Below are 27,910 nucleotides of genomic sequence, written 5' to 3' on the forward strand. Positions count from 1 at the left end.
ATTCTAATGCAGAAGAAATTAGTGAATATTACTGCCATTTGAAGCAAAGTGCTGCTTGGTACCATTCCAGGAAGGTACAGAAAATTACATTAAAATAACTTGTGGAACTACCTTGCATAGGTTCAGTTCTCATGTTAAATATCTACATTTATGCTTTGGAATAGAATGAGCCAGTAACAGTCTAGATTCAGAAAGCAATTTTTCTTTTGCAAATTAATGCATGACTTTTCCTTTTTTTTTTTTTTTTTTTTTTCCCCCCCCTTTCAAATCACGTCCATAGAAAGATTTGGGTCTTCAGACTAGCTGTCAGGTGTCAATTGATCAGGAGAAAGTTCCTATGTTAATTTCTATGTAATTCCATGAGAAATGAAAGAGATTTCACTGTTTCAGACACAATTTACCTATTAATTTCTATTTAAAATTTTATGTGTTTGACAATTTAATATTCTTGTCATTTTTGAAAATTCTTTTTTCTTTATAGGTGGAAGCTCCAAATCAAACAATTGCTATTGAACAGTCTCAGTCAGATCGAAGCAAAAAAACTTTCCATCCTGTTAAGTAAGAATTTTGAGAAATTTATTCCATTTTATTTCAATACGTGATTGATCTGAAATGTGAAGTAGTAGTTTCCTGGAAGCATAGTAGCTCTAAGCCAGTTTTCTGATCTTTATCCAAATTCCATTCTGGGTGTGCACATAGAATCACAGTAGTAATATATACCTGGTCTCCCTCCATGAAGGAAAATTTTCAGCAGCTTTGCAACTGTGTTTAAGTATGTCTATCCAAAATATTTTATATTTAGCTAGCAACACTGTTTAGAGCTGTAGGGCAGATGCATTTCTCATCTTAAAAAATGTCAGTAATGTTCCTGTTCTACATAGGCATGAGATGTATTTGCAAGTGCTTTTAAAGGGGAGTGCCTCTGCTAGAAACTTATGTGCACCTTCTCCCTGGAACTCTCTGCTATTCTGCATCTTAACTCATTGGCAGAATCAATGTTTGTTCTTCTGGCACAAGTGTCTTCTGTTGGAGCTGTTCTGTTCTTTGTAAATAATTAAATGAGCCTTAAAACAAAAAGATAAGACAGTGTCAAGTTTGGCAAGACAGTGCTGGGATAAAGGCTGGAATATATTATCTACAAAAATGAACTTTGATCTTGGGAGAAGAGCTCGATTTTCACTAAATTACCTCTATTATGGCATTCTTCTTCCTTCTGCATACTGACGAATAGATTCTGGGTGTGTGTAAATTGTTTCATGGGTGACTGTTCAGTGGACTGTGGTTTTCTCCATGAAAACCCTTTATTCATAGTATTTACCAATTACAGGAGCATTGCCACTATGTATTTGAGACATAGGTGCATATTTTATACTTCCAGACATACAAATTAAGTGCAGGTGAAAAAAAAAGGACAAGCAGTAAAATTTATTTATTTTAATGTGGGCATTCAGATCCAACAATAAGCAATGTTAACCTTGGCAAGCAACAAATACCCATCATATGGAACACATACAGTTTTATTATGTTCAAGACTGTACAAACAGACCAAGAAACACAAGACTCTTACTAAAAACAGTTTCCCACTGCTGGTGCTATATCTTGTTTATCTCCTTGACATAGTCACTGTGTTTTTAATGCATTTTTATAAACCAAGATTACTGCATTTTTACTGGGGTTCCTCTGTTTTTTTCATTTGCCAGTTTTTCTTAAAACTGTTTTAATGAGTTTGAGGAAATCTGGCATAAGCCAGGTAGATCTCTAAATGCTTATTTCCCTGATCTTGTTTCCTCTTCTATTTTAGAGTTGATCTGCCAGAGGACCAGATAACTAAAGTAACACTGGGAAGGTTGCATTTCAGTGAAACAACAGCAAATAATATGAGAAAAAAGGGGAAACCTAATCCTGACCAGAGGTATTCCTGTAGCTAGTTGACCTGTGTGTGTGAAGTGGAAAAAGGAGGTCTACTTTAGAATGGAAATGATGCTTGTGAAAAATCTCAGTGTTGCCCAATCTGTGATTTTATTTCAAATTCTGTGATACTTGGTATCTGCTTAAAGGCCTCTCTTCTAGAGCCACAGAATGATATGAGAATAAAAGAAAGTATCCTCATGGTCAGAGATCGCTTCAGGAAATCATGGCCAGAATGATGGCTGATGAAATCAGGAAGCCAAAAAACCAGATAATAATATTTTTTTTCTGGGGAAGGAAGGGTCTTCACCTTTGAGTCTTCATTTCTCAAATTTGTCGAAATTACTATAATCTTTGTTCATTTTCAGTGATTGTTGGGATTGAGATAGCATATTACTTGAGAGCGAGGGAAATAATTTTTCTTTCGTATTGTAACATAAATGCATTTAAAAACCCATGCTAGCTATCTTTTTATGTATCAATAATAGCAGTTGTATTTAAAACATTTTATTTTTTTTTTCTGTGAGAAGACATTATTTCAATTTATTGTCTTGATTAAATCAATTTCAAATTAGATACTTCATGCTGGTAGTTGGACTGTATGCTGTCTCTCAGGACCAATTCTACCTACTGTCTGCAAATGTCTCTGAAAAGATCATTGTGAGGGTAGGTACAAAATATATATTGCTTTCATGTGAAAAGTATTTACTGTTTTGATATTCACAGGAGACTATGGGGGCTGATTCTAGGGCATAAAAATTACTACTGGCTCAGAAAGATTGAGGAAAAAAATGTACAGTTTCATATTGTATGAGTATGTTGTTATTTTTTATTTATCGGGATTTTAAAATGTTAAAACTAGAGCTGTAGAAGAATTTTAAAGGAAAGGTTGTTGTGAATTCCAATACCAAATATGTTGATTTTTCCAGATTGTTTTTTCTTTGAGGTGAAACAATTTCCTGCACTTGCCAGGAATCTGGTAAATGCTTTCATTGGCTAGATGCTTCATTTTCAAAGGAGGATGAGAAAGAAAAAAAAAATGCAAGGAAAGAAGGTAAAGCAACAATAGGAATATTAAGACTCATAGCTGCCCCTTTCCAGTGTGTTTCCAGAGTGTCTCAGCTCTTAATTTTGTAGTTATAATATAGGTTTCAAAATAGAAAAAAGAAGACTTGGTCTCTCTTCTTCATGACTCTTCCTCATTACTTTTCAGTCCCCTGATCCATATCAAGTTTTCCTTTTAGTACTCAGCTTTAGCCTACAGTTAGGGTTAGACTTGGAAGAGAGAAAAATCCCAGAGCTCTATTGTGACAGGAGCTATGGAGGGCTGGGGTTAGGAGAGAGTGAACGCAGAGCCCCAGCGTGAGTGGAGTTGCAAGGGGGACTGCCAAGGGAAGGTGGAGACTACCAAAAGCAAAGTCCTGGCCCATTTTTCATGTGACCAGTAGCAGGTGGTTAATGTTTGAACTGGGCATAGCCTAGGGTTATGGTTATTTCTAGGATGAAAATCATGTTTAGGACTCAGAAACATAGGAAATGTGTAGGTGTCATGTGGTGGGGCTGCAAAGGGCCTCTGGAAGTTGCAGTCCAGTGAACTGTTTCGCGTGGGCCAATCGGGGAGCTGCTGCTTGCTTCCATTGAGTCTTTCTAGTCCTTGACTTATGGTGAAGAAAAGGCTTAGCATTCTGTTTTAAAGTCAAGTAAGACCAAGAGCTCTAGTGTATTAAATGGGGCTGGGAAGGAGCTCCTAAAGAAAGGTGGGGGCCATCAGAAGCTTTTAGTCCTAGCATCATTTTTTGTAGGCTGTTGCTCGGGTCCTTTTTGGTGGCACATTGTCTTCCTGAGCTTATGATTACAGCCTGGTTTAAGCATTTGGGTTTGGAGAGAGCAAAAGTGCAAATCCCTAGTATGTGTGGTGTTGCACAGGGGTTTCCAAAGGAAGATGAGGGCTTTCAGATGGTTTCAGTCCTGGCTCTTTTTTCAACTGGGCCATAACTTTGTGTCTTCTTGTGCCATTAACCCTCTTCCTGCAGTTATGGTTAGGTTTCTGGAGGGCAATATGAGAGAGCTTCTTTTTGGGTGGAGCTGTGAAAGGGCTTTGAAGTCAATGTTTGGAGTTCAGTAGTTTTCTGTCCTGCTGAGAAGTTTTATCATTCTGGCCATTGCTGTGGGTTCTTTTATTTCAGGACACTGAAGCATGGTGTTTCTATCATTCCTGCATATTAAGTTCTTTTTCTTTTCTGTCTATTAATTTCCACAATTCTGCTTTCGTCTGAATTTCTCTTTCTGCATCTAGCAGTGTTACCAATATAATTGCTTTACTAATTTGGGAAAGCTGTTAAATTTTCACATTTGACTCATCCTTGGGATTATTGTTTTTATTTTTTTTTATTTGATTATATATTTTAATGTAAGATTTAGAAATTTACATTTTTCTACCATTTTTAATGTTAGATTCTTCTGAAATTTCAATGAAGAGAGCTTCTTTGATGTGTGTGAGACAGTTTTTTAATAGGAATCCAGGGAATGAGATTTTGCAAACATGGCCACTATTCCAGACAAAGAAAAACGAAGGCAGAAAAGCAGAAGGATCAAGAGGCTGTGATTTGAAGTGGTGAAAATATCAACAGGAAAGCTGGAAAGAAAAAAAAGTCATTTTCCAGATGTCTGACAGAGCTTCAGTGGCAGGGTACAGTGAGCCAGCCACTGGCAACCTTAAAGTGGCAAAGCTGTGCAAATACACTGCGAGAGAAAGCAACTCATGTTCTGGCCCTTTATACACGCAAACATAACATAACAAAACTACCAGCTGTGTAGTGGTTATCAGGCATATCAGATCATGCTCTAATTGTGACAAACAGTGATAAGTGCAGAGCACCGTGCCCTGTAGATGGTGAAGCCTTGTGAAAGCCTGGCTTCTTTAAACGAGTGCGAACTTTTTATCGTGATCATACTTTTGTTCAGGGTCTAATTTTAAAGCCTGAATTCAAATTTTTTCAAAAAAATAAAATTAATTATTGACATCGAATGCCTTTTTTAATTATACACACTCAGTTGTTTTATAGGTGTTCTTTGAAAGTCCTGTTTCCTTGACACGAAATTTCTAATGAGTGAGTTTAAAACATTACAGAGGATCTTATGAACCACATGTGTTTAATCTGTGCCTTGTTTGCTCTTTTCTGATTTCCAGCCTCAACTAAAGTTTGCTGGTAAACAAAGAATGATTATGTGCCATAATGTCAAAGTTAAAGTTTGGAAAGCTTGGACACTGACAGTTTAGCTTAAAGTGATAAAAAAGTAGAATTCAAGCAATGAGACCAATGCTGTGTGAGCAGAAAGACTTAGAAGTAACTCCACTTGGGATTTTTTTTTGTTGATGTGTTAGTAAAGCTCTTGAATACAATTTAAATATTAAAGATTTGGCATTTCATTCTCCCTGAATTTCTAATGGAATAAGCAATAGTACATCTATGCTATACTATATCTTTAAACATGAGTTTTCCTTCCAGGCATCTAACCCAGGGCAGTTTGAGAATGACAGTGATGTACTGTGGCAGCGAGGACATGTTCCAGAGACGATAGTCTATCATGGTCGAGTAGGAATTAACACAGATGCACCAGATGAAGCTCTGGTTGTCTGCGGAAATGCAAAAGTTATGGGCAGAGTCATGCATCCATCTGACAGCCGAGCAAAACAGAATATCCGGGAGGTGAGGGCTGTGGAGTATTTAGGGCATTTATGTTTGCACCACAGCACATGCGTGGATCATTGTTCTGACACATGAAGCAGCTTCTTTATCCTGGGTGTGCTGAAATGCTGGCCTAAAGAAACCAGATGTACCACTGTGCTCTGTAGAGCCATTGCCTGTGGACTTTGGAAGAGGCTGTCTGTAGAAGCTGGGGATATCTGTGTAAATGGGAGTTGTCAGGCTGAAGGGTAACTGGCAATAAAAATACAAACAGCACTCTGCCGATGGGGAGTGGGAAGATTGTCCATATTTTTTGCTGTGAAGACTGGCCAAGTGACCGTGTCAGGCATGTTGCTATCTAAGCAATATCCTAGATGCCATGACATTTTTAGTGTTTCAACATGTGAATCTCGGTGTTTGTCCAACTAGGTCGATACAAATGAGCAGTTGAGAAGAATTACACAAATGAGGCTGGTGGAGTATGACTACAAGCCTGAATTTGCATCTGTTATGGGAATTAAAAATACCCACGAAACAGGTATTGGGTCAGCTCTGTTCCCATTTTTCTTTAACTTCCACTGTTGTTCATTGTGCCATAGTGCCTTTTAACACCCTGCTATTTCATCCTCATTTCTTAGGATACCACAATTGCACATTCTGCTGTGTATCTCTTGTGATATAAAAATGCCAAAATTAAGTATTTCTGTTAATTTTCCAACTTCTGTTTTGATTTTTAAAGATAGGAGGTTATTTTTCCAGATGTTTAATGAGAATGAAGTATGTGATCACAACCAATTTTGTTCTTTGCAGAGAAATGGGAATTCTAAAGCTTTCTGTTTGTTTTCTGTGGAATGGAAAAAAAAAGCGAAATCCTAGATTTTCCTACCACAGAGAAATTCTAGATTGTGTTTGGCCCTACCTGTAGCTTTTAGGATGGGCAACTCAAAGCACACAACCATGGTCAACAGCATGCCATGTGTTTCCTGACTTTAGTTTCTGTTATCTTGTGAACAGGCATAATAGCCCAGGAAGTGAAGGAGCTTTTACCTCAAGCTGTTAGAGAAGTTGGAGATGTTGCTTGTAATGATGGAGAAAAAATAGAGAACTTCCTCATGGTTGACAAGGTATGGTCTTGAGAGAGAAAGCGGATGTGTGTATTTAGACTGTTCTTTTCGTATATGGAGCTATAAACACACACTATGCTTTATACAAAGCTGTAGGCCTCCACCTGTATTTACAAAAAATAGTGTTTGGCAAATCAGTGAGAAAAAATGAACCACCAGGTGTTAGTAAATGGCTGAATCTTTTAATGACAAAAACAATTTACATTAAAATCTCATTATAATAATAAATAACCATACAATAAAAGAGAAAAGGAAAAAAACTAACTTTGCTGGATAAAGGTGGATAGCGATTTGATAGCATTGGTCCAACAAGTGGGACTCCAAAACATTCTCTTGTGTTTAAGTTAATTAAGTGTTCCAGAAGTGAATTAAGCAACTATGGCATTCTGTTTGTTAAATAAAAACTTCCTTACTCTAATCCTGGTGTAATCACTTCATACCAAATACAAATGCTATCTCTGTGTGTGCTGTGGGAAGGTTTTTTTGGCCATCTGAAATCCTTATTATAGCTTCAAAACCATATACTATAAAACGTTTACGGCACATGAAGTAGTTACCATGCTCATAGGTTGGAAATAATGCCTTAGTCTATTGTCGTGTGCTCTCTTCCCCTCCTTTTCCTGTAGAAATAGGACTGGAAGGGACCGTCAGTCACAGAATCCAGTCACACGACATTGTCCAGAACACTGATCAGACCAGTCCCTCTGTTGTGCCCTGGTTCACTGCAGGTCAAGGACCACTTCCCAGCTTTTTCCTGCTTACAGCTGATACTGGGAAGAGTCTTGCCTGGATGATGTCATGAACACGATCCTTTATTCATTATAATCATGCATTCTTTCCTTATTCTGTAGAAAACACAGGTTTATACCACCAAACTTGGAGAAAATATCTATAAAAAATACTGCATTTCACTTGTCTTCTTTTGATAGGCTACAAATAAGTTAAATTCATAGGTTAAACCTGCTAGGCTGTATGCCATATAAAGAAAGCATGAACTAGACACCTTGAGTAAAGCTGTGGAAAGAACACTTTTTAGAGATACTGTTGAAAAGGAGACATTTAGAAAATTTGCTGTGTTTGGTCAGGGGTCCAGCCTGTAACTGATTTCTAGATGCTCATAGAAGAGCAATGGTGTTAGATAGCGACACTAGGTTCATTTTGCCGTTTAGCCCTTCCTGTTACATTGTCTGACAGCTGCAGCATCATTTGCGTTTTTGAGTCCCCCCCCAAACTGCTATGGGGTAGTCAGGTTGGACAATTGAGCTTCTGATTTATATCTCTCTTTGCTGAAATATCACACAAAATACCATCTGTAACAGTGTCTCACAGCACTGCCTTTTGGGCCCATCGTAAACCCTTTCTCCTCTGTAGCTTGGGTCTCTGGAGAATGCTTGCCAGGATGTCTTCCAGGGATGTGACCTAGGAAATGGAGAAAGCCTACTGCACCCTGCAGGGCGTGATTCTGTTGTGGATGTGGCCCAAGCAGGAATGAGTTGTTACAACGATGGCTTATTTGCTGCTTAGCATTTTCTTGACAACTTGGCTAGGTCTGGGATCCCTTCACAAACACTTTGACATTCTTTTAATACAGTTAGGTAAACCTGTGCTCTCTCCTATTTCTCCTAACACCTGTGGCAGAGCATGTGAAGGTCAGTTCCGTGAGCTTTGGGGTGACAGGGGCAGAAGAGATCTGTGTTTAACAGTTTAAGATGTGTATTGAATTCAGAGATTTGGAACATCTGATGTCCAGGTGGAACATCTGCTTTAATGTCTGGAGCTCCCAATGCCGGGATAGCTCAGCACCTTGAATACTAAATGGACAGTGCTTCATATCTTTGCTTTCAGTTAGGAAGGTGATGAGGCCTTGAACTTTGTTACCTCACATTCCAAGTTTAGTTCCAGATAAGCAGGATATTGGCTGGTTTGGTTGTGTCTCTTTGTCAGCTACCTTTTTGGAGCTGTCCAACCCTGTAAAATTAATTGACTGCATTATGCATTTGAACCAGGCTCTGCTATTTTCTAGTGAAATGTCTCAACTGTGTGGAAATTTGCTATCTGGGGGCAAGAATCTTTCTTCTCTTCTCAATTTTACTGTGCTTACTACTTCTTCTTCAGTGAGGCAGTAAAACTCTAATCAGTCTTTTTTTCCCAAAGAACGTATTCCTTCATTTTGCCAGATGATCCATTTTCTCAGCTAGTTGAATTCACCTAGAAGAGATTCATGCATGATTTGAAGAGAATGGAAAGGGCAGCTGCTACATATCATTGATATGAGGACAAGTGACCGTATGAATGATTTCACAGTTCTAGGCACAGGAGGTTATTCTGAAGTCACTTTTTAGTTAAACAGGCTGTTGGTCTTCTGGCGGTACCGCAGTTTGCAACTTACCACCAATATCTGTGCTCTGGTTTTGTTTATACAAAATACTATCTGTTTTTGTGGAATGCAGTCACCTGTAAAAGAAAGGTGGGCATGGCGTTTACAATCTGAAAGGCGAAACTCTGCTTTTGCCTTACTTCTGCATGACTTGACTAGACTGGAACACTTAGCAATATTAACTGCAGTAATAGCTTCGGCCAAGATCTAATGGCATCAGTCTGGTTGTCCGTTAGTATAAGAAAGCCATTCTTTCAAACACAGCAAAGAAAATATGCTGTTACTGTGCTCCTGCAGTGGATCAGTGACCATTTTTGGCTCAGAAGTGGGTAAAATACTCATTACCTGGATGGTTGTACTGAGGCCTTCTCCAACAGCAGATTGATACTTAGATGATAAGCAGGGGGTAGAAGAACAGAAGGCTTTTCTTGGGTAAAATATTCAGAAGGAGTAAATGGAGGGTGTCTAAACTGTGTTAGGTGTAGAGCTAGTCACGCTATTAGAATTTACAGGACTCCTGTAAGAGGCTAGAGAGGTTGAAAGGGAGAACAAAATATTATGCCATCACTGCTTGATCTCTGGTTTGGATCTTTCCCTGTCTCACTGATTCATGTATGATTCAGGTTATATATACAACATGGATAAAAACTCTGGCTTGTCTAAGCCAGGTTAGTCAATCCTGTAGGTAGATAGTTGGATGTACATTTTGCTAAGGGATTCTGAAATCTGCGTTCAGCTGCAGCACTACAAATCAAATAGTAGGTGCCTGCTGTGACAGTGTTAAGGTTTAAAATTCAATACAGTATGACTGTAAAATGTAGTTTAAATTCTTGGTCTACAAAGCCTTTTAGCTTCTTTAAATTTTTCTGCAAGTCCTCATTTTCAATTTACTGCAAATTGAGCATAAGCAATTTTTATAATCTAGCAAAAGTGTTTTATAGTCATAAGTGTGTCCCATTTACAGTGAGATAACTTGCATTTGCATTTTAAATATTCAGTGTATCCTTACATAGGTGAATTCTGTACTCATTCCTGCTTGTTACATCTGATTGATGAATATACTGTATCTACTTTTGTCATTGTTTTGCTTCTCAGGATCAGCTCTTTATGGAGAATGTTGGTGCTGTAAAGCAGCTTTGTAAACTAACAAACAATCTTGAAGTAAGAATAGAAGAATTGGAACAGTGGAATAGGAAACTGTCCAGGCTGAAACGGATGAGCAGTTTAAAGTCAACAGTCAGTGAAGAGAGCAAAGTCAGGTACCTCTGTCAGGGATGTTCTCTGATATTTGTCACAGAAATTGGTAAAGTGGTCTCTGTGGTAGAAGTGAAAACGGGTTTTGCTTGACAGTGGAGTTAGCTCATTTCCAGCATTTAAGTTGTGCAAAAAATGCGAATTTCTCATATTTTTTACCTCACTGACAAAATTAATATTTGAAATGGCTGTTAAATCGCAGTCATTTTTGTAATTGCTTCAGTTGCATAAAGCAAGGACAGATTATGTCCATTTACAGCCCTGGAGCTTGGAAATTGCTGCTAAGAGAAATTTGCAGAGCTTCTTCTGCAAGAAAGGATCTTCATTAGTGCCTCAGTGGAAGTGATGAGTATTTCTTATTTCTAAACCATTTCCCCAAGTTTTCTTTGAAATCAAATGTAGCATTTAATATCATTCACCTGAATGAGGTAACTGGAGGCCTTTGTTCTTGAAAATGAATCTGCTGACTCTTCTGCCTTTCTCTTTTTAAATGTTAAAATTGCAAAAGCAAGTGACATTAACACCCTATTGAAAATGTCTCTTTTTCATTTATTAGTTGCTGAAACATTTGAATGTTAAAGAGATCTTGTCTCTTACAGCAGGTATAGTCGAGCTACTAGTCTTTTGCCATCAAAAAAATCAGTATGGCTAAAATCCAGCAAGGTGAGTGAAATTTAATATATGGAATATGCCTATGAGAGAGTTTTTGTAAGTGCTGAAGTATTGGTGAAAGCTTTCATGTTTCTAAATTTAGAATCAAATTCCTTAGCTTGAATTATTTAGTGTCAGGCTCAGCTAGCTGTACTGAGATAGAAAACATGTACAAGACACTTCTACTTGACTATACATGTGTGTGTGAGAGTAGTTCCATGCTGCATAATGGTGTGAAGGAGACCAACAGGATAGAATTGTTGAGCCTGTAGGTGTGCTCACATGGTGCAGTGCAGCCTTGGATAATTGTTCCTCAACTTTCTTCCTTGGATGAGTCTTTCACTCTTTTGCCTACCTTGCATTTGCCAGTGCCAAAGAGCAAGACAAAATAATAGGTAAAATGTTCTTTATTCCATAAATCAGTCAATTTCTCCATCATCTAAGATCATCCTATTTATTTGAAAAGTGCCCTTCTTCTGTATTTACACCAGCTGTGGTTTAACATGGTCTGGACATATCCTGAAAGCTGCTCATCTTTTAGTTCTGGCCAATGCTTACTGAGTTCTTAATCTGATTTTTAAATACTTCAAGAGTATGAAAAATGGCAGGAAGAAAAGAGAAGGAGCTGTTATTTTTACCCATCCTTTCTTCCTGTGTAATGTTTGTGTCCCCAGACTATCAACAGTGTGCAGCACACTCCCAGTTTTAGGGAGCCTTTCATTACTTAAGGTTTTCTTTTTAGATGTTGACCCCTATATAAGGATGACTTGTATGGTTCCTCTGAAAGAAACAAGGTTAGCTTAAAGTCAGACTAGTGTAGTATTTCTTACTCTACTAGTAGTAGCTTAGTTATGTGCCACTTAAATTAACGAAACATTTTTTTTTCTAGGTTTGTTTGTCAAAGTCGAAAGAGTCTTGTTCCATGAAGATTTTCCGTGTGACCATAATAGCTTTAATTGCTATTATGGCACTATGGTAACAGTTAATTATCAACCACTTGACTTGTTTCTCCTGTCTCCTTTCTACTTTTCTCATTCTTCTTCTCACCCTTCCTACTCAAAGAACACAATGTATTAAAATTAAGAGTGAATAAGCCTGGTGATACTGTAAAGTTGAAATCGTTTTAGAAAAGTGAGATACTCTTGGTGCACACACAACTAATCTCTGTGCATGTCCCAATGTATGGTGCACCTTGAATGTATCTCGGTGGCTCATGCTACAGGTGCAAAGCCGGGCTCTCAATGAGACCCTGCATGTTTTATGCAGTCATTCTGTGCCGAAGTACAATTTCTGATGTACAGAGTGATTCTGTTGTGTGAAATGAAGCTGGACTTGTTCCCAGTGTGGTGAGCAGTCCTGTGACTCTGAAAGTTTAACTTGTGACATTAGACTTGTGGAAAGGAAAGTATGTGCTGGACTTGAGACTGCTGTTTTCTTTTTCTAGTCCAAAAAAATGTGTCTTACAGTCTCTCTGTGAACTGAGTGCTTTGAACTGGTGTTGTGATTCTATTTACAATGGAAAACTGACTATATTTTGTGTTGAATACAAGAATATGTGTATATGCATATATACAAGTATATGAATACAATACTATATACAAGTATCTGATGTAAACACCATTAAATTCAGTCGAAATTTTTCCCACTAGATCAGATAGTTAACTCTTACATTACTACATTTGGACAAAGTGTTGTAAGGTACTAATGTTATGTTACATAAAAGATGGATGTGAATCTACAGAATAATTCTTTTTCTACAGTGCTTTGACAATATCGACCTTATATTTACTTAGCATTCATGACAGACATTTTGAGAAGCATCTGATTTACAGGCAAGTAGTTAAATTAGTGTTAGTGAATTAGAATTAGTAATTGATTGTGGACCAATCTATTTGTGTCCACAACTCTGATGTCCATTTCTTAATAAATTGTTTTTCTTCAGCAGCAGTACCTCAAGTTCTGTTCTACTCTCTCCCCCTACCACTATGGCAGGTACTGTATCTCTGCTGGTCTACATACACATAACAGGCCTTCAATTTCTGCGCTATTATAAAATGCCAATCAACACACAGCACTAGTGGGAGAACTGTGTCCTTTTTTTTGCCTTTAGCATTGCAGGGGGAAAGCACAATTTCTCAGAGCACACAACCCATCAGCAGGATCCCTGAAGTGAATTTCTGTGACATTTTGCCTTGTGACAAGGTCTATTGTTGTCCAATTCATCAAGCAAAATCAAGCAAATCTCTAAGTTTCAAGAAAACCAATGCAAAAGAGAAACGTAAGTTGAAACATTAATTTCTGTTATTTACCATTTAAGTAAAGACTGTATAAAGAGTGTGGGGGAAGGGGCAAGAATCTTCAAAAGTAGTTACTTCCTATAAGAGAACCTAGTCCAGAGGACTTAAAAAATCCTGATATAACTAATCATCACTGCAGTCAATATGTTTTTGAAAAATCTGGCCTGATTACCTTTAAGAATATTGGGTCCTAAGGTGTTTTGTCAGGTGTCACTGTTCTTCCTGGCCATTCATGGTAAATGATTCTATGTGAACTAGAAAGTCACTAATCTCTTAAATTAACCTTTGCCTACAGCTGGACAGGAGTTGATTGGGGTAATGGAGGGTGAATTAACAGATGTAGAAAAACCCAAAACACCTAATGGTGTCACAATGTGGTGATACTACATCTTTTCTGTGGGCAGAGACAGAAATTCAGCTGCCAGAAGACATAAAACTTAGAATTAAAACTCTGCTCATTCAGGCAGGATTGTTGAGTAGAGAAATGTTATTTGAAGGCAGAGCTCTATGAAATAAATGATTCCTACTGGAACGAATTCTCTTTCAGATATTGTCTGCCAGATGTCATGTGTGTAATATGTGAGTAGGTGTATTGTTTACAACTTTTATAATATTTGTAAGAAACAGTTTATACATAAAGGTATGCACAAGTTGTTGGAATCTGTATTCCTCTTTCCCAGACCTTAACATTGTCAATGTCTGGAAGCAAGTGTTAATATTACTAAACCCAGCATTCATACTCCTCCTTTCTTGGCCTTGGGAACAACTTTTGCAGCAACCATGGTTGAGGTGAAATTGGGGATGGATGTAGTTCAGCCTCTGAAGTACAAATGTCTGCTAGGACAGGATTGCCAATTGCTGTGACACTCTTATTCCATGAACTGTTTCAGTGGGATTCACCCACTGGCCATTCTTTATACTGCAAAGTGCTGTTGTCTGCAGGCAAGCTGCATGTGATAGTCCTTGCAATTCTTGTGATTGGTGCTGCAGTAAGCCCTGTGGCAGATATAGCTCAATACAGTGCTTTCAAGAGGTCATACCTAAGTGATTTGTATTGCTCTGAAACCTGAAAGAGCGTTGATTAATTAAAAAGACATTAATCTCATTTACAAATGAGGAAACTGTAGATGGATGAAAATGAAATATGAAAACCTTCTATCCTCAGCTGGCTGCTTTTGATATTAGGTGGAAAGTGAAGATAAGCATAAACACAAAGCATTACCTTCTCAAGGTCTTATGCTCCAAATAGCATTAAGTGTGGATCCAGGAATGAAAAATCAGCACAGAACACAAGCTACTGAAAGATTTCAGATCTGCACAAGTTTAATGAAGCTGAATGTATCCCCAGATGGAAGGTAACAATGTCAATATGAAATCCAAACAGAAGGAAAACCAACAAGCTGCTTAATGTAGCTGTAGCCAAGATAAATGAAAAGGAAAATGTTTTCAGAACAAAAAGCTAAGAGTTAAATATGGGGAATAATTAAGATAAACAGTGCATATTTTAGAGGCAGCTGATTAGTCTGATTCATGGAAAGATAAAACTATTTGAAATTGCAGTTGAATTAAATGCTAATTTAGGCATTCATATTTAACAGACCTTTTACTGTTCCACCATGTGATACCTGAATTCTGTGGGTGCAGGCTACTATTGGGTGCATCCACTGTAGCTCCTAATCCCTTGCATCTCAGATTTGTTGAGGAGAAGACTGTTAGTACTGTTCAAGTAGAAACAAAAGCAAGGCAAAATTTATTAAACAAAAATTTAGCACATATTTATGTAGTGGATGTGGCCTTAATGTGGCCTTTTCCCCCATACTTTATTTGTCTTAAGAACTGGTTTCTGTGAAGGTTTTAGACTTTCAAACTCCTATTGATTTCAGTGGAACTGAGGAGTGTGAAAACTCTTCAGCATCTGGGCCTTTTCTGCAATCTGCTTCCATGCCATTAATGTTCGTTGCTTGCCCCTTCATGTTAAGTGTCACTGGTAACCAGGGGCTGTCCTTACTTTTTCTTGGAATGTTGTTTCTCCCTGGTGTCTCTCCCCTCCCAAGAAAAGCTTGGTGAGGGCTCCTGCTGGATTTTGGTCAACATCATGCATTTGCATTTATTGCCTTCAGATGGTAGTTAACAGATTCATAGCAAGGTACCAGCACTACAAGAAGTCATCAGCAGGTTTTTCCCATGCTGCTTATAGAATATTACAACTCATGTCAATTAAAATCAGAAAACACTTGAGGAGAAAAAAAAGGATGCCATATTTATTGGATGAGTTTATCTGAATCTTATCTGAAGATAATGGTTGTCCTCATTACATTCTAGTCATGCTCATACTTTTATATTTGTTTTTGAATTGGATCTTCACACCCCACATTGGGCCTTTGAGAAAGTCCTCAGAGTCACTGTATGTGACAGAGTGGAAGGTTACCACAATTCATTGAAGACTGCTACAGTGTTTTTTGGTGGATCTTGGTGTTCTCAACTGGCAACTTGAGCTCCAAATAAAAATGACATCAGGTCCAGTTTTCTACATTTTGTTGGGATTGCATCAGCTTAAAGGACAATGAAATAGTAATTTTACAATGAGTAAAAAAACAAGTAAAAATAAATTTCTATACTGGTTACTGACTCAGTTTAAATAGTTGAAATCTCAGTGAAGTAGATCTGTCTTCATTCTAGTTTTTATACAAAATTCTGGTACCCACTTAATGCTTTCTTCCATTATCTGTGGAAGAATCACAGTATTAAATGTTTAGTAATTCAGAGTATTTAATAAATATTCCTGCCAACATTTGCACAGCTGAAGTATTTTATCTACAGGGAGAACATCTTTCTTTCAGTGAGCAATCTTTTGCCTTTACCAGGGGATATAGTTTTTTCTACAGAATAGTTCTCTGTTAATGAAAATGTAAAATGGCACGGAATGTTTAATGCATTGCTAACATACCTAGACTATTAAGAGAACACAGAAGAAAGTGAAAGGAAGATGTGACAACTAGTTTGTAAATAAAATGAAGAAAAAGAATTAATAGGCTTTTCTTAGGTCAGCCTCAAGACATGCATAACAGATTGCGTGTGTTCAGTAGCCATTCTTCTAGGTGTGTGGAACAGTGTAAAGAAACGGGACAGCAGATGACTACTAAATGCAACAGTTACCACCTAACTTGGTACAACTGGTAGATCTGTACAATAAGCACATTAATACAAAATGGATTCAAGGAATAACTGGCAGCAGTATCACAGATTCATAACAAAACAAAGATTATTTTGTATTACATTGCTTCTGGGCCCTCAAATTCCAGTTGTTGATGTGTTCCATGCTCTTGGTCACCTATTAGCATGAGAAAAGCCTGGATTTTCTTATTCCCAATACCGAAATGAGAACCAAAATCTGGAATGAATAAGAAAACAGTAAGGCCAATCCAGTTCTCTTGTTTCAATCTCAGTGAAATAATGCATTTTGATCCTTCCTTTTGTAAACTAAATTTTTATATAATGAAAAAGTGACTTCTGTTCTGAACAGTCATTTTGAAATCAGAATGTTCCTTTGGAAAATGTGGGAATGGAGCATTTTGGTATTCTAGAAATATATGATTCCATTTTTTTCACAGATAAAATGGTATTTGATGAAGCATGTTAGTTTAGGCAAGATCAACATTTCTAAGACCCAGTTTATTGCTAACGTGTCTCTGGACAGATTCTTGGCTGGCAATTAGTGTAAAAGCACAGGAATAGCTTTAAACCATTTCCCATGGGCCTGAAGGGCCTTCCCCAGGTTGTACTATGAGATAATTATTCAAAAGATGTTTTAAAATTCACGTTTCTAGAGAACTGCTGAGAAAATTAATAGAATAAAAAAAATCATATTTCCCAGCCTAGTTCAATGTTTGAAATTACAGAGCTGACATAAGTGAACATGGTGATCATGTTGTTAGAGCTGTGTATTAGTTTCTTCAATTTGGTGACTCATCCTTCCCTTTCTGAAATACTGTGTCTCACTTGGGTCAGTCCTCAGTGTCTTACATCTCACACTGAAAAAGCTGTTATTCCCCTCACCTCTGTTTGCGTGGCAGATGCCTATTCTTACTAATGCCATTTTCTCACTAATAAGAAAGATGTGGCTTTATGATCAGATCTGCACTGAAGTGCCTGACTGGATGTTGACTTTCGCTTTTGCTCTCTGTTATAACAATTGGTGATATTCTGTGTGGGGGATGAAATCTTTTCTATTAGGCTATTTTTTGAAATGCTTTAGAGATCCTGTAGAATTTCAAAATCTGGTTTCTTGTTATCTACACACTTCTTTTGACTGTATATATCTTCTTCTGAATAGAGATGCTTTGTATTTTAAAGGTTTCTCTTGTGGTTATGCATACCTTTATCCAAGAGATAATTAACAAAACATCTTCTGGTGTTGTATTCATATTTTGCTGCTACAACTGTACAAGGCTAACTTGGGAGATGTTTGTAAATATATCTTTCACAGCAAACAAAAGTGACGTGTTACCTGAACAAGATCCAGTTAAAAAATCTAATGGAAGACCTGATCTTGGAAATGACTGTAAGTCCCATATTTTTTTAAAAAAAATATGAAATGTATCCTTGTATGACTTTGAAAAGCTACTTTTAGGCTTGGAATTCTGCTGCTGGAATTTAGAGAATTTTCATTTATAACTGGTCATTATAGAGAATTAACACTTAGGAATCTATTAAATACCTGTGATTCACTGTAATTTTCTTGTCATTCCAATTTATTCTTGCATCTTCATTAGATTTTTATAGACATTCTGGTTGCCCTCTCTAGATAGTTCTTAGACTTGGCTTCAGATGCAATAAAATGACAAGTGACATTTACCTTGACAGGGGCTAAAATCTTGTAAGGTGCTCAACACTGCTAACCTTTATACAGCAAAGTGCTTAAGGATATGAGTGTAGTTTTTGTGTGCAGGAAATGCATGATACAGTGTAAAGGAAGTGTGTGGGGTTTGGCTCAACTGACCTAACGAATTAAAAACGTCAGCTGCTGCAAGGGGCCATGTCCACCTTAGGATCCTGACACTGCCTGTGTCAGTGGAGATGAAGATCTTCAACAGGAGACTTTTGGCTTGATTTCAGGCCAAAACTGACTGCGCACTGCTGTCAGAGCCAGTCTGGGCTGAAAATACCGATTCTTTTCTGTGAAGATGAGTATCTGCTGGTTACATATGTTGTAACGGCATGCTCTGGCATTCATTCAATGTGAGCAGGATTATGCCTTATCTTTCTGTTTATGTGGATGCTCTGTTTTAAGGCTTGTTTTTTTTATAACTATTCGATTAAAGATTAGGCCATATTTGGATGATAAAACATCTATGAACTGTCATGCATTTAAAGCAGATTGGTACCATGTGAGGGGTAGAACACAAGTTCTGCTTATTGCCTGGGTATGCCCCAGTGGGATGATCTGGGAAAAATCATTCCCCTTCTGATTTTTTTTTTTCACATGGCTACACACCTCAGAAAAGTGCCTCTGTGGCATTAGTGTGATACATGTTGGAAACAGATGCTGGGGAATGTTCTTCTGTGCTACTTCTTTGAGAGGAACATGCTCCATTTCCCTCGGTCACTTAAGCATACATGCAGATATTTCCATGCTGAAGGTTAAGTATGTACTACCACACAGATGTTTTATAATCAGAGCACAGGTCAGCTAGTAATCATCAAGTTTCTTTGCAAAGTAGGGAACTGTTGCTGTAGAACAGAGGAACAGAAACACAAAACCAGTGTTCAAATTGCGATGTGAAGAGCAGGCTTGGGCCTGCTGAACCAAATCTTCCTTGTGGTCTCTGCACCACATTGCAAGACTTAAAATATCAGCAGCTCGATTCTGTAGGCAACAGCTGGAGTCTGGCTGTCTGCTGATAGCTTACACACACCCTCCTCACCTGGGCCTTCCCCCAACCTTTGGCAATGTGAGTCTAGGTCCACTCAGGGCGATTAAACCTGTTCAGCCCCTTCTGTTTGAGGGCCCTCCACACTTCAAACTGAAGTGGGCTGGTTTAGGGGTCTGAGATGCTGCAGGTCCTAACTATGGACCTGCACTGATTGGATGCTGTAGATACATCCAGAAGAAATAAGCTTTTCAGGATGCAGCTCAGTGCAGTGATTCCTAGGCCAGCTGTGAAAGCAAAAGCTGTGCTGCTGTGTTAGCACACTGGTTTTTGCCACCTAACTCTGCAGGGTTAATCTGCCTAGGGTAGGAGTCATGCTGTCATGGCTATACTCTTCACTGTATATGTAGAATGTTACAAAACTCTTTTAAGTTCTTGCAAGTTCAAGGCAACATTTTATGAAGAAATTATAATATTCATTAGGATCAGAAACAAGTTTTGTTGCATTCCAAATTATTTCTCTCAGCAAAGATAATGTTTTTCAAATTAATGGTTACTTGCATGAGCATGACTTCTAGTACATTAAAATGAATATTGACACATTTGTATTCTACTTGGACTGCCATCAAAATAGCCTTCAATGTCTGCCCACAAGAAAATGTTACAATATTAGGTGCCTGGGATATTTGCCCTTGTAAATTGAACAAGAATCTTATCTCTCCTGTAATGGTAGAATGAAGGTAATCAACCAGAGGCTTTTTACTGAGTCCTAATTTAGACCTGCAGCAACTTCTGTAGTGGCAAGCAAGGGAGTAGATGCCACTGTATTAACTGCAATTTTATTATGCTCTTATCTAAGATTTGTGAAATAATCAAGAATAAAACATTATTCTTAATATTTTTAGGGATTGATACCACAATCAGTTCCATACAGATTTTGGAAACTCAGCAAAGCATTGACAATCGCTATTGTAGTAAAAATCTACAGTGCAGGTAGGTAAATTGTTTTATTATGCTTTATTATATTAAGGATGTGATTGGTGACAGCCAACATGGCTTCATTAAGGGCAAATCATGCCTGACAAATTTGGTGGCCTTCTATGACGGGGTTACAGCGTTGGTGAAAATGGGAAGAGCAACTGATATCATCTACCTGCACTTGTGCAAAGCATTTGACACTGTCCCGCACAACATCCTTGTCCCTAAATTGGAGAGACATGGATTTGACAGATGGACCACTCAGTGGATAAGAAACTGGCTAGATGGTTGCACTCATAGAGTTGCGGTCAACAGCTCGATGTCCGAGTGGTGAGCAGTGACAAGTCATGTTCCTCAGGAGTTGGTACTGGGACCAGTGCTGTTTAACATCTTTGTTGGAGACATGGACAGTGGGATTGAGTGCACCCTCAGCAAGTTTGCCGATGACACCAAGCTGTGTGGTGTGGTCGACACGCTGGAGGGCAGGGATGCCATCCAGAGGGACCTGGACAGGCTTGAGGGGTGGGCCCCTGCAAACCTTGTGAAGTTCAACAAGGCCAAGTGCAAGGTCCTGCACATGGAACAAAGCAATCCCAAGCACCAATACAAGCTGGGTGATGAGTGGATTGAGAGCGGTCCTGTGGAGAAGGACTTGGGGGTATTAGTGGATGGAAGACTATGAGCCAGCAATGTGCGCTCACAGCCCAGAAAGCCAACTGTGTCCTGGGCCACATGAAGAGAAGTGTGGCCAGCAGGTCGAGGGAGGTGATTCTCCCCCTCTACTCCTGTGAGACCCCACCTGGAGTACTGTGTCCAGCTCTGGGTCTCCAACATAAGAAGGACATAGACCTGCTCGAGTGGGTCCAGAGGAGGCCGTGAAGATGATCAGGGGGCTGGAGCACCTCCCTTATGAGGACAGGCTGAGAGAGTTGGGGTTGTTCAGCCTGGAGAAGAGAAGGCTCCGGGGAGACCTTATAGTGGCCTTCCAGTACCTAAAGGGGGCCGACAGGAAAGGTGGGGAGGGACTCCTTATTAACGAGTGTAGTGATAGGATGAGGGGTAACGGTCTTAAACTGAAAGACAGTAGATTTAGATTAGTTCAAAGGAAGAAATTCTTTACTGTGGGAGTGGTGAGACACTGGCACAGGTTGCCCAGAGAAGCTGTGGCTGCCCCCTCCCTGGAAGTGTTCAAGGCCAGGTTGGATGGGGCTTTGAGCAACCTGATCTAGTGGAAGGTGTCCCTGCCCATGGCAGGGGGGTTGGATCTAGATGATCTTTAAGGTTCCTTCCAACTCAAACCATTCTATGATTCAACGATTATGGTGGAATACCATTAATGTGGCATGGCTACTTGGCTGGCTCAGGTTGTGTCCTTAGCATGCAGGAATTTCTTCTACCTTTTCATATTTTTTTCTTTTAAAATTTAAATGCAATTTCCATGGTTTTGCAAGGTTATTGTCTATGTTGAAATCCTTTGTGTATTAATGCCAACTTTTTCAGGTCCGGAAATTACAGCTATGTTATTCCTGTTAACAAATACACACCCATGGATGTGGAAATCTCACTGGAAATAAAGTAAGTACAATTAAAGATGATACATACATAATACAACAGTGGTTCATTTTTTAGACAGTAATTCTTGCCTGATTTCTACTGTGACATAAATTTGTCGCTATTCAGAGGAGTGGGGACAAATCTATGCACAACTAAGTTCTTAATGTAGACCTTTGGGTAGATCCTTTGCTGTTGCGTAGGCCCAGTACCACTCAGTGCAATGACAATTTCACTCATTGATGCAGATACTAAAATCCAGTAGTCTTAAGGTTCAGTCTAATAATTGTTTGAGCAGACATGTGTGCATATATTAGCAGGATTGTGGCCTTTGACCTATGGATTTGATTTTTTTTTTTGGTGTAGAGAAATATTATTAGAAACATACATAAATAACTCCAGAGAAAGCATTTTTTGGCCTGTTGTGCCAAGCCCTGTAAAAGGGGATTCTTGTGCAGGAACCTCTGGTAATGCATAAAATTGTGACTTACAGCAGGAATAAGCAGCAGATTTATTCCTTTCAGCAGATATTTGCTCCTCAGATAAAAGCCTAGCTCCATTGTGTTCTCCCAGAAGTAACAAGTCCTTTCTTTTGGGGTTTTTCTCTGAGAAAGGCCAGCGATAGCCAGAACAGCTGCCAAACCCTGTGCTTGATGACACTTCATGACTCCAGTTTCTCCAAGAAAGGACTATGTGAAGCTATGAATGGTCTTTAGGTCCAGTATTTTGATCTTGAATGTTATCCTTGTAAACATCTGCCTTTTTCAGATAAGAGGAAATATAACAGTACTCCTGAAGTGCCTGCTTGTTTTCTACAGTCACTGAATTGTCTTTTAAGTGTATGCCATTATAATCTAATAATACAGCCCTTCCATGTAGGGATTAATATATCATACTCAGAGTTTCACTGAAGCAGTTACTGCATTTATTTTGGATATTGGTTTGTCATTTGCAGGGAGGGGGATTTTCAATATATACCTTTTCTATATACTTTCACTAAACAAAGCCACAAATTTAAAAAATCAAAGCACTTAACAAAGTCCAAATATATTTGGGTTACCACTGTGTCCAAATACTGTAAGATACTGTAAATACTTCAGAAGTTTGGAAAACCTCTATGCCTGATGGATAAAATCAAATTAATCCAACACACACTACTAACAACCCATCTAGGACAGAGAATCTGCCATGTATGAATTATATGCTTTAAAACTGATGTTTCTTATAATACCTTGTTAATGTTGTGAAAGCACATTTTGTCGAGGGGTGCTTTGTTGTTCCCCACAGCATAAACTGTAAATTTACATGTCACCTTTTCCCTACCTTCTGCTTTCAGTTTTTCTGCTAGCTATTGCCATATCTGAGTTCTTTGGATATCCAAGGCATTTTTGTTTGTTTATACTCTTCCCAAAAAAGCCATCTGGTAAGCTAGGAAGTGCTGGAAACTCTCACTAGAGATAGTTTGGAGAAGATATGACCACAAGGTCCTTGCTGTTGAAGAATTTTGAATGAAATTCTGTTTACCACTGCTTTCCCAGACAAAGTCTGGGATATTTTTACTTCTTTTTAATGATATATTTACATATGTACAGTGGCAAATGGGAGTTATTTATATAGGTCCCTGCTTTAAGGCTTATTATGGGTTTGTCTTCCATTAAATTGATGTTGTGTTTAGATGCCCAGGTACCCTCTGGCACAGATATCTTATGCCTATGCATGATTGTAAGCCATGCGACTCAAGCATGTCATGACCATTTGTATAAAAAGCCATATACATCATACCTTCTGGTATGAACATGCTTGAGGTTTGAGGAAGTTTAGTGTACATTTCCAGATTTATCTTAACGACTGTAAAGATCACCCAGATTTCCAAATGCAAAACAGCCTCCATTCATGGGAAGGAATGGGACAAGATTAGAGGTTGGTGGCTTAGGTCTATCTCCTTCATACCAACCAGTGAAGTAGTCTCCTCTGTTTTATTTCTCTACAATTCAATTCTTCGGATTTGTTTGCTTTGTATGTATTTTGTATTTATATATATGATTCTCCTATTTAAGAGCAATTGGATAGATCCTTATTTTTCTCTATTTCTTGAAGTACCACGGAACCATTAATTGTATTTCTCTGCAAAGTCACATTTGGAAATTATTGCTCCCATTATTCTTCAAGCCAAAACAGTAGGAAGGATTTCCTAGAAACCACACAGGTAAGATTTTTGCAGCAATACTCTGGCTTGTGGGGATCATTTTTATAAACTGCCCAGTGAATGACTCTTTTTTCCACTCTCACATTAAAGGAACTATGCAAAACTGAAAATAAAATTGAGCTTTATGTAGGAAAAATGTGTTTATTTTTCTGATAGTTTTGGTGGTTGAAGCCATACAGTGCTGAAATAATTTGTGATTTTTGCTCCCCTTGCTCTCCAGAATGGTGTTTGCTTCTACTAGCTCTGTTTGCTTTTCATAAAAGCATCAGTCTCATAAGTAAGTGGTCACAATGCCTTGAATGATGTTCTTGAATCAAGCAAAATTATGGGATGCATTCTGGAGTAGACGGACATATGGAGGGTGGGAAAAACTTGTTGTAATACCTAGTTCTGCTGATTAGCCTTATAGACCACTGTTTGTAAGGAATGAATGAAGAGATAAAAGAGACCATGAAGATCTTCAGCTCCAGAGTGTGGAAAGGAGGATAGCTCATGCCAGCTAGTCGCCTTGGCCTTGTTCATAGTGTATTTATGGGCACTTGGAAGAAAATAAATAGTCCATTAGAACCTGACTTATAAAAGTAATGGCTGCAAAATTCTGATCTTGATTGAGGTAGTAGAAATCCAAATGGTACTGAATCTGCCAGTCATAGCTGGCTTTGGCATGACCATAATGAGACACAACCTTTTTGTAGGAGCCAGTTTTCTGATGAATTTTATAAAAATCTATCTAGTGACTCTCTACAAGGACAGTTTTGAGTCTACTTCAGCCTAACTCACCACTATAACTCTATATATCTCCAGAGATACTTAAAAAATAGGAGTACTTTTCACTTGGGGCCTTAGGGTACAGTTCTCCAAACTCTCATCTACTCTACTGTTTCCAGTATTGTCCTGTGGGTAGTGAATTCCAGTTTTTAAGTCTTGAATTCACTGGAAACAATGGTAGTATTCACTTTTTTTTCTGTGTGAACAGGAGTTTACCGATAAATCTCTCTAGGGAAAGTTCATTGTAAAAGCAAGAGTTGTTCACATGTTATCTGGATTGCCTCAGTGGGAATAAACGCTGTTAAAACATGTTACCTTTTCCTAGTAAAAAAATATTTAGAGACCGGATCTTGCAAACTTTTGATCATCTCTAGTAAATTGATGAGGGCCTTAAACTCCCTTGAAATTATCTGGAAATATAAGACTCTTTCAAGGCCTCGATTTGTCCGCATTGCTTGGAAATGTTTATTCTGGCTAAAACAGTAGGAAAGGCAGAAGCAAGGATAGTAGCATTTCTGAACACATTGTAGGAGAAACTTTCCTGAAGTTGGAAGTAATTTCAGACTCTTTTTTTACATTTCTGATCTATGGTGCCATACATAATATGTTCTTAATTGATTTTAAATTACTTTTTTGGTGCTTTGTCAAATTAGAGCAGTTGGGATACCCCCACCCTTAAGCTGACTTTCTGATCAACTTTTCAAATGTCTTTGCAAAAAATTCCAGGCTTCTCTGCAACTGCTGCAGAGCTGTCAGAAAGCCAAAATTGTCCAAGTTTTGACCTGTCTGCTGTAATTCCAACAGAATTGAAATTAAGTCAGACCAGAGAGTTTCACAATGCAGAAATATCCTTGAAGCTTACTGCCAAAACTGGTCAAAGAGATTTCCTGTGTCAACCTGAAATCCACATCAAAAAACTAAAGCTAACTAGCCTCTAGCAGCAGTGAGCATTCAGGTTTGATGTGACTCAGAATAGAAATGCTGCCTAGTTGAAGAGGTTTTTTTCAAGAGGATTTTCCTAGGGACTGAAAGGCCTATTCCCTGCCAGATGGCAGGACAGCAATCAGTTGGACTCAGCATTCTCACATAAGTTGTATCATGTGAACATATCATCTCCAACAGAGAGAATGTGTCAGAAAGTGAAGGAAAGAGGGAAAGATGAAGGAGTGGAGACACTAGAAACTGATGAAAATAAAGTTACCATGGATCATTAGGTTAAAAAGAGGTGAGGATTGAATTTTATTTTATTCAATGCAGCATAAACATTTCAGATGCAAAATACACTATTTCATTTGTACATGGCAGGACACTGTGATCAAAAAGAGCATGAAATCTTGCCTGCATCTTTTTTGAAATACTGGGTGAAGACGCTACCCATATCTTTAGAATTTAGAGGAACATTCACTGCCTTCTGAGGACTACTAAAGTTGGTGTTTCAAAATTGTCAAAATTGCCATTTGCTGCTACTATTACACCTTAAAGCTCTCAGGCCACCTGGCACATCAGGAGCAATCCCTATTTATTGTGGGATTTGCTTGGAAAACTGGAGAGGGAGTTCAGTTATTCAGAGCCAGCTGAGCGTCGCTGAGAGCCAGATGTCTGTCAGCTCCTGGGCAAGAGCTGATCAGAGCAAACCCACATCTTCAGGTTTTAAAGTCAGCACTTTGTCTTTAAATACTAAAGACTATAGCTATCAAGTCTTGTTATCATAAATTACTTTGCACTGCATTTGTCTATGAAATGGTTCCAGAGCCTATCCTTCTCTCCAGTTTAATGTGAAATAAGGTTATCTAATCTCTCTCTCTCTCTCATTTATCATCTAGGGACGTCAGCATATTTGGACTCTCCCTGTAGCTAAATTGTATGACAGCGCATACTATTTCCGTGTAGCTGCACCGGTAAGCCTTTTCAAATGGCAACCCAGCAAAAGACAAATAGCTTCTGAACTGAGAGAAGATCCTATATGAATCTCCTTTATTTTTCTTCTGCAGGGTTTTGCAGGATGCTCGACAGATCCTTATTTTGCTGGAATGTTTTTTACTGATTACTACTTCTATTTTTATCGGCAGTGTAACTAAAATGTGGCTGATCATTCTGTTCTTTGGGGAAAACACAAGGAAGCCCTTGATATGAAAAAGAGACTTGTGAATGGCCCTGGATATTTTTTTAAACCTCTACCTGAATTGCATGGCGCTTTCTTGTTTGTTTCACTTTTAAATTACTAAAAAGGAGAATAAAGAGTTTGACAACTGTAGCTTTGCATTTCCAGGAACTGTTTCTAAAGAACATGAGGCAATGGAGTATATGATGTGTAAATAAAATAATCCCACTGATCATAGTGAAGTTATGATATTGTATGTATAGCAGATGAGAATAAATGGGTAGGAGCTCTGCTGAGCTGGGATACACTCCAGTCCTCAGAAGATGGTAAGATAATAAAATGTTATTTGCAGTCAGGAGACCTGCTTCTGTCCTACAGGCATATACCTTCCCTTAGTATCTGCTGCCCTTTATTTATATATAAATCTAATTTTTTTTGCTAACAAAACCAAAACCAAACATACCTTTGAGAGAGAAACAGAGCGTTGTGAAAATGCCCTCTAAAATAAGTGCTGTAAATTAGGGAACAACAGGTCAATTCCGTGGTCTGTTTAGGTATTTCCATTTCAGAAAGCAGTACCATCATTATAGCTACAATTGTGTGATTTAACGTTGATGCTGCAGTTTGAATGAGATATGTTTCAGCTACCTGGTTTGGTTTTTTTTTTTTTTTTTTTTAAACTGTACAGCAGGAATGAACTATTTACTCCTAAATTCAGGTTATTTGTTTTCTTGGTGTTTGTGATTTGTACTAGTGTGATGAAAGAACATAAATATTTGAGAAGAAGAATGTCTTGCCTGAATGGCTTTTTAAGATGCATATGGATACACACTTGCATGGGAGAAATCTTTCTGTTCATATTTAGGAAATATATTTTTAAGATAAAGCTATTTAAATGAAATTTCACATTAGTTGCTCAGACAGAAGGAAAACAGATGTAATGATCAAGTACAGTATAAATAGTGTTGTGGGTTATATTTAGAACAATCATTCATTTTGTGCAGAGAAGAGACAGTAAATATAATTGAGAGACTGTAGGCTTTTCAAGATTTATAATGTAAAAGTTATATTTGAACAACCTTGCTCTGAATGAAATTCTTTATTTAGTAGTGAAAGGGAAACATTAAGAAGAAAAA

The 27,910-nt window shown here is 38.2% G+C and overlaps 1 protein-coding gene across 1 annotated transcript in view; it reads left to right on the top strand.

Annotated features, from left to right (window-relative positions):
- MYRFL (myelin regulatory factor like) overlaps positions 1 to 27,011 on the top strand; it is a 49,311-nt gene extending 22,300 nt beyond the window's left edge. Inside the window, 20 exon segments of the mRNA XM_074869376.1 lie at positions 482 to 558; positions 1,802 to 1,912; positions 2,484 to 2,574; positions 5,418 to 5,618; positions 6,027 to 6,135; positions 6,612 to 6,721; positions 10,194 to 10,357; positions 10,952 to 11,015; positions 11,893 to 11,978; positions 12,764 to 12,835; positions 12,949 to 12,995; positions 13,114 to 13,285; positions 13,885 to 13,894; positions 14,767 to 14,795; positions 17,842 to 17,861; positions 20,076 to 20,163; positions 21,649 to 21,723; positions 23,797 to 23,905; positions 26,497 to 26,571; positions 26,665 to 27,011. Coding sequence (XP_074725477.1) covers positions 482 to 558; positions 1,802 to 1,912; positions 2,484 to 2,574; positions 5,418 to 5,618; positions 6,027 to 6,135; positions 6,612 to 6,721; positions 10,194 to 10,357; positions 10,952 to 11,015; positions 11,893 to 11,978; positions 12,764 to 12,835; positions 12,949 to 12,995; positions 13,114 to 13,285; positions 13,885 to 13,894; positions 14,767 to 14,795; positions 17,842 to 17,861; positions 20,076 to 20,163; positions 21,649 to 21,723; positions 23,797 to 23,905; positions 26,497 to 26,571; positions 26,665 to 26,751 — 1,797 coding nt within the window. The 3' untranslated portion in view covers positions 26,752 to 27,011.
- The last annotated feature ends 899 nt before the right edge of the window (positions 27,012 to 27,910 follow it).

The sequence above is a fragment of the Strix uralensis genome, chromosome 5 (assembly GCF_047716275.1).
Source record: "Strix uralensis isolate ZFMK-TIS-50842 chromosome 5, bStrUra1, whole genome shotgun sequence".
Lineage (NCBI taxonomy): Eukaryota > Metazoa > Chordata > Aves > Strigiformes > Strigidae > Strix > Strix uralensis.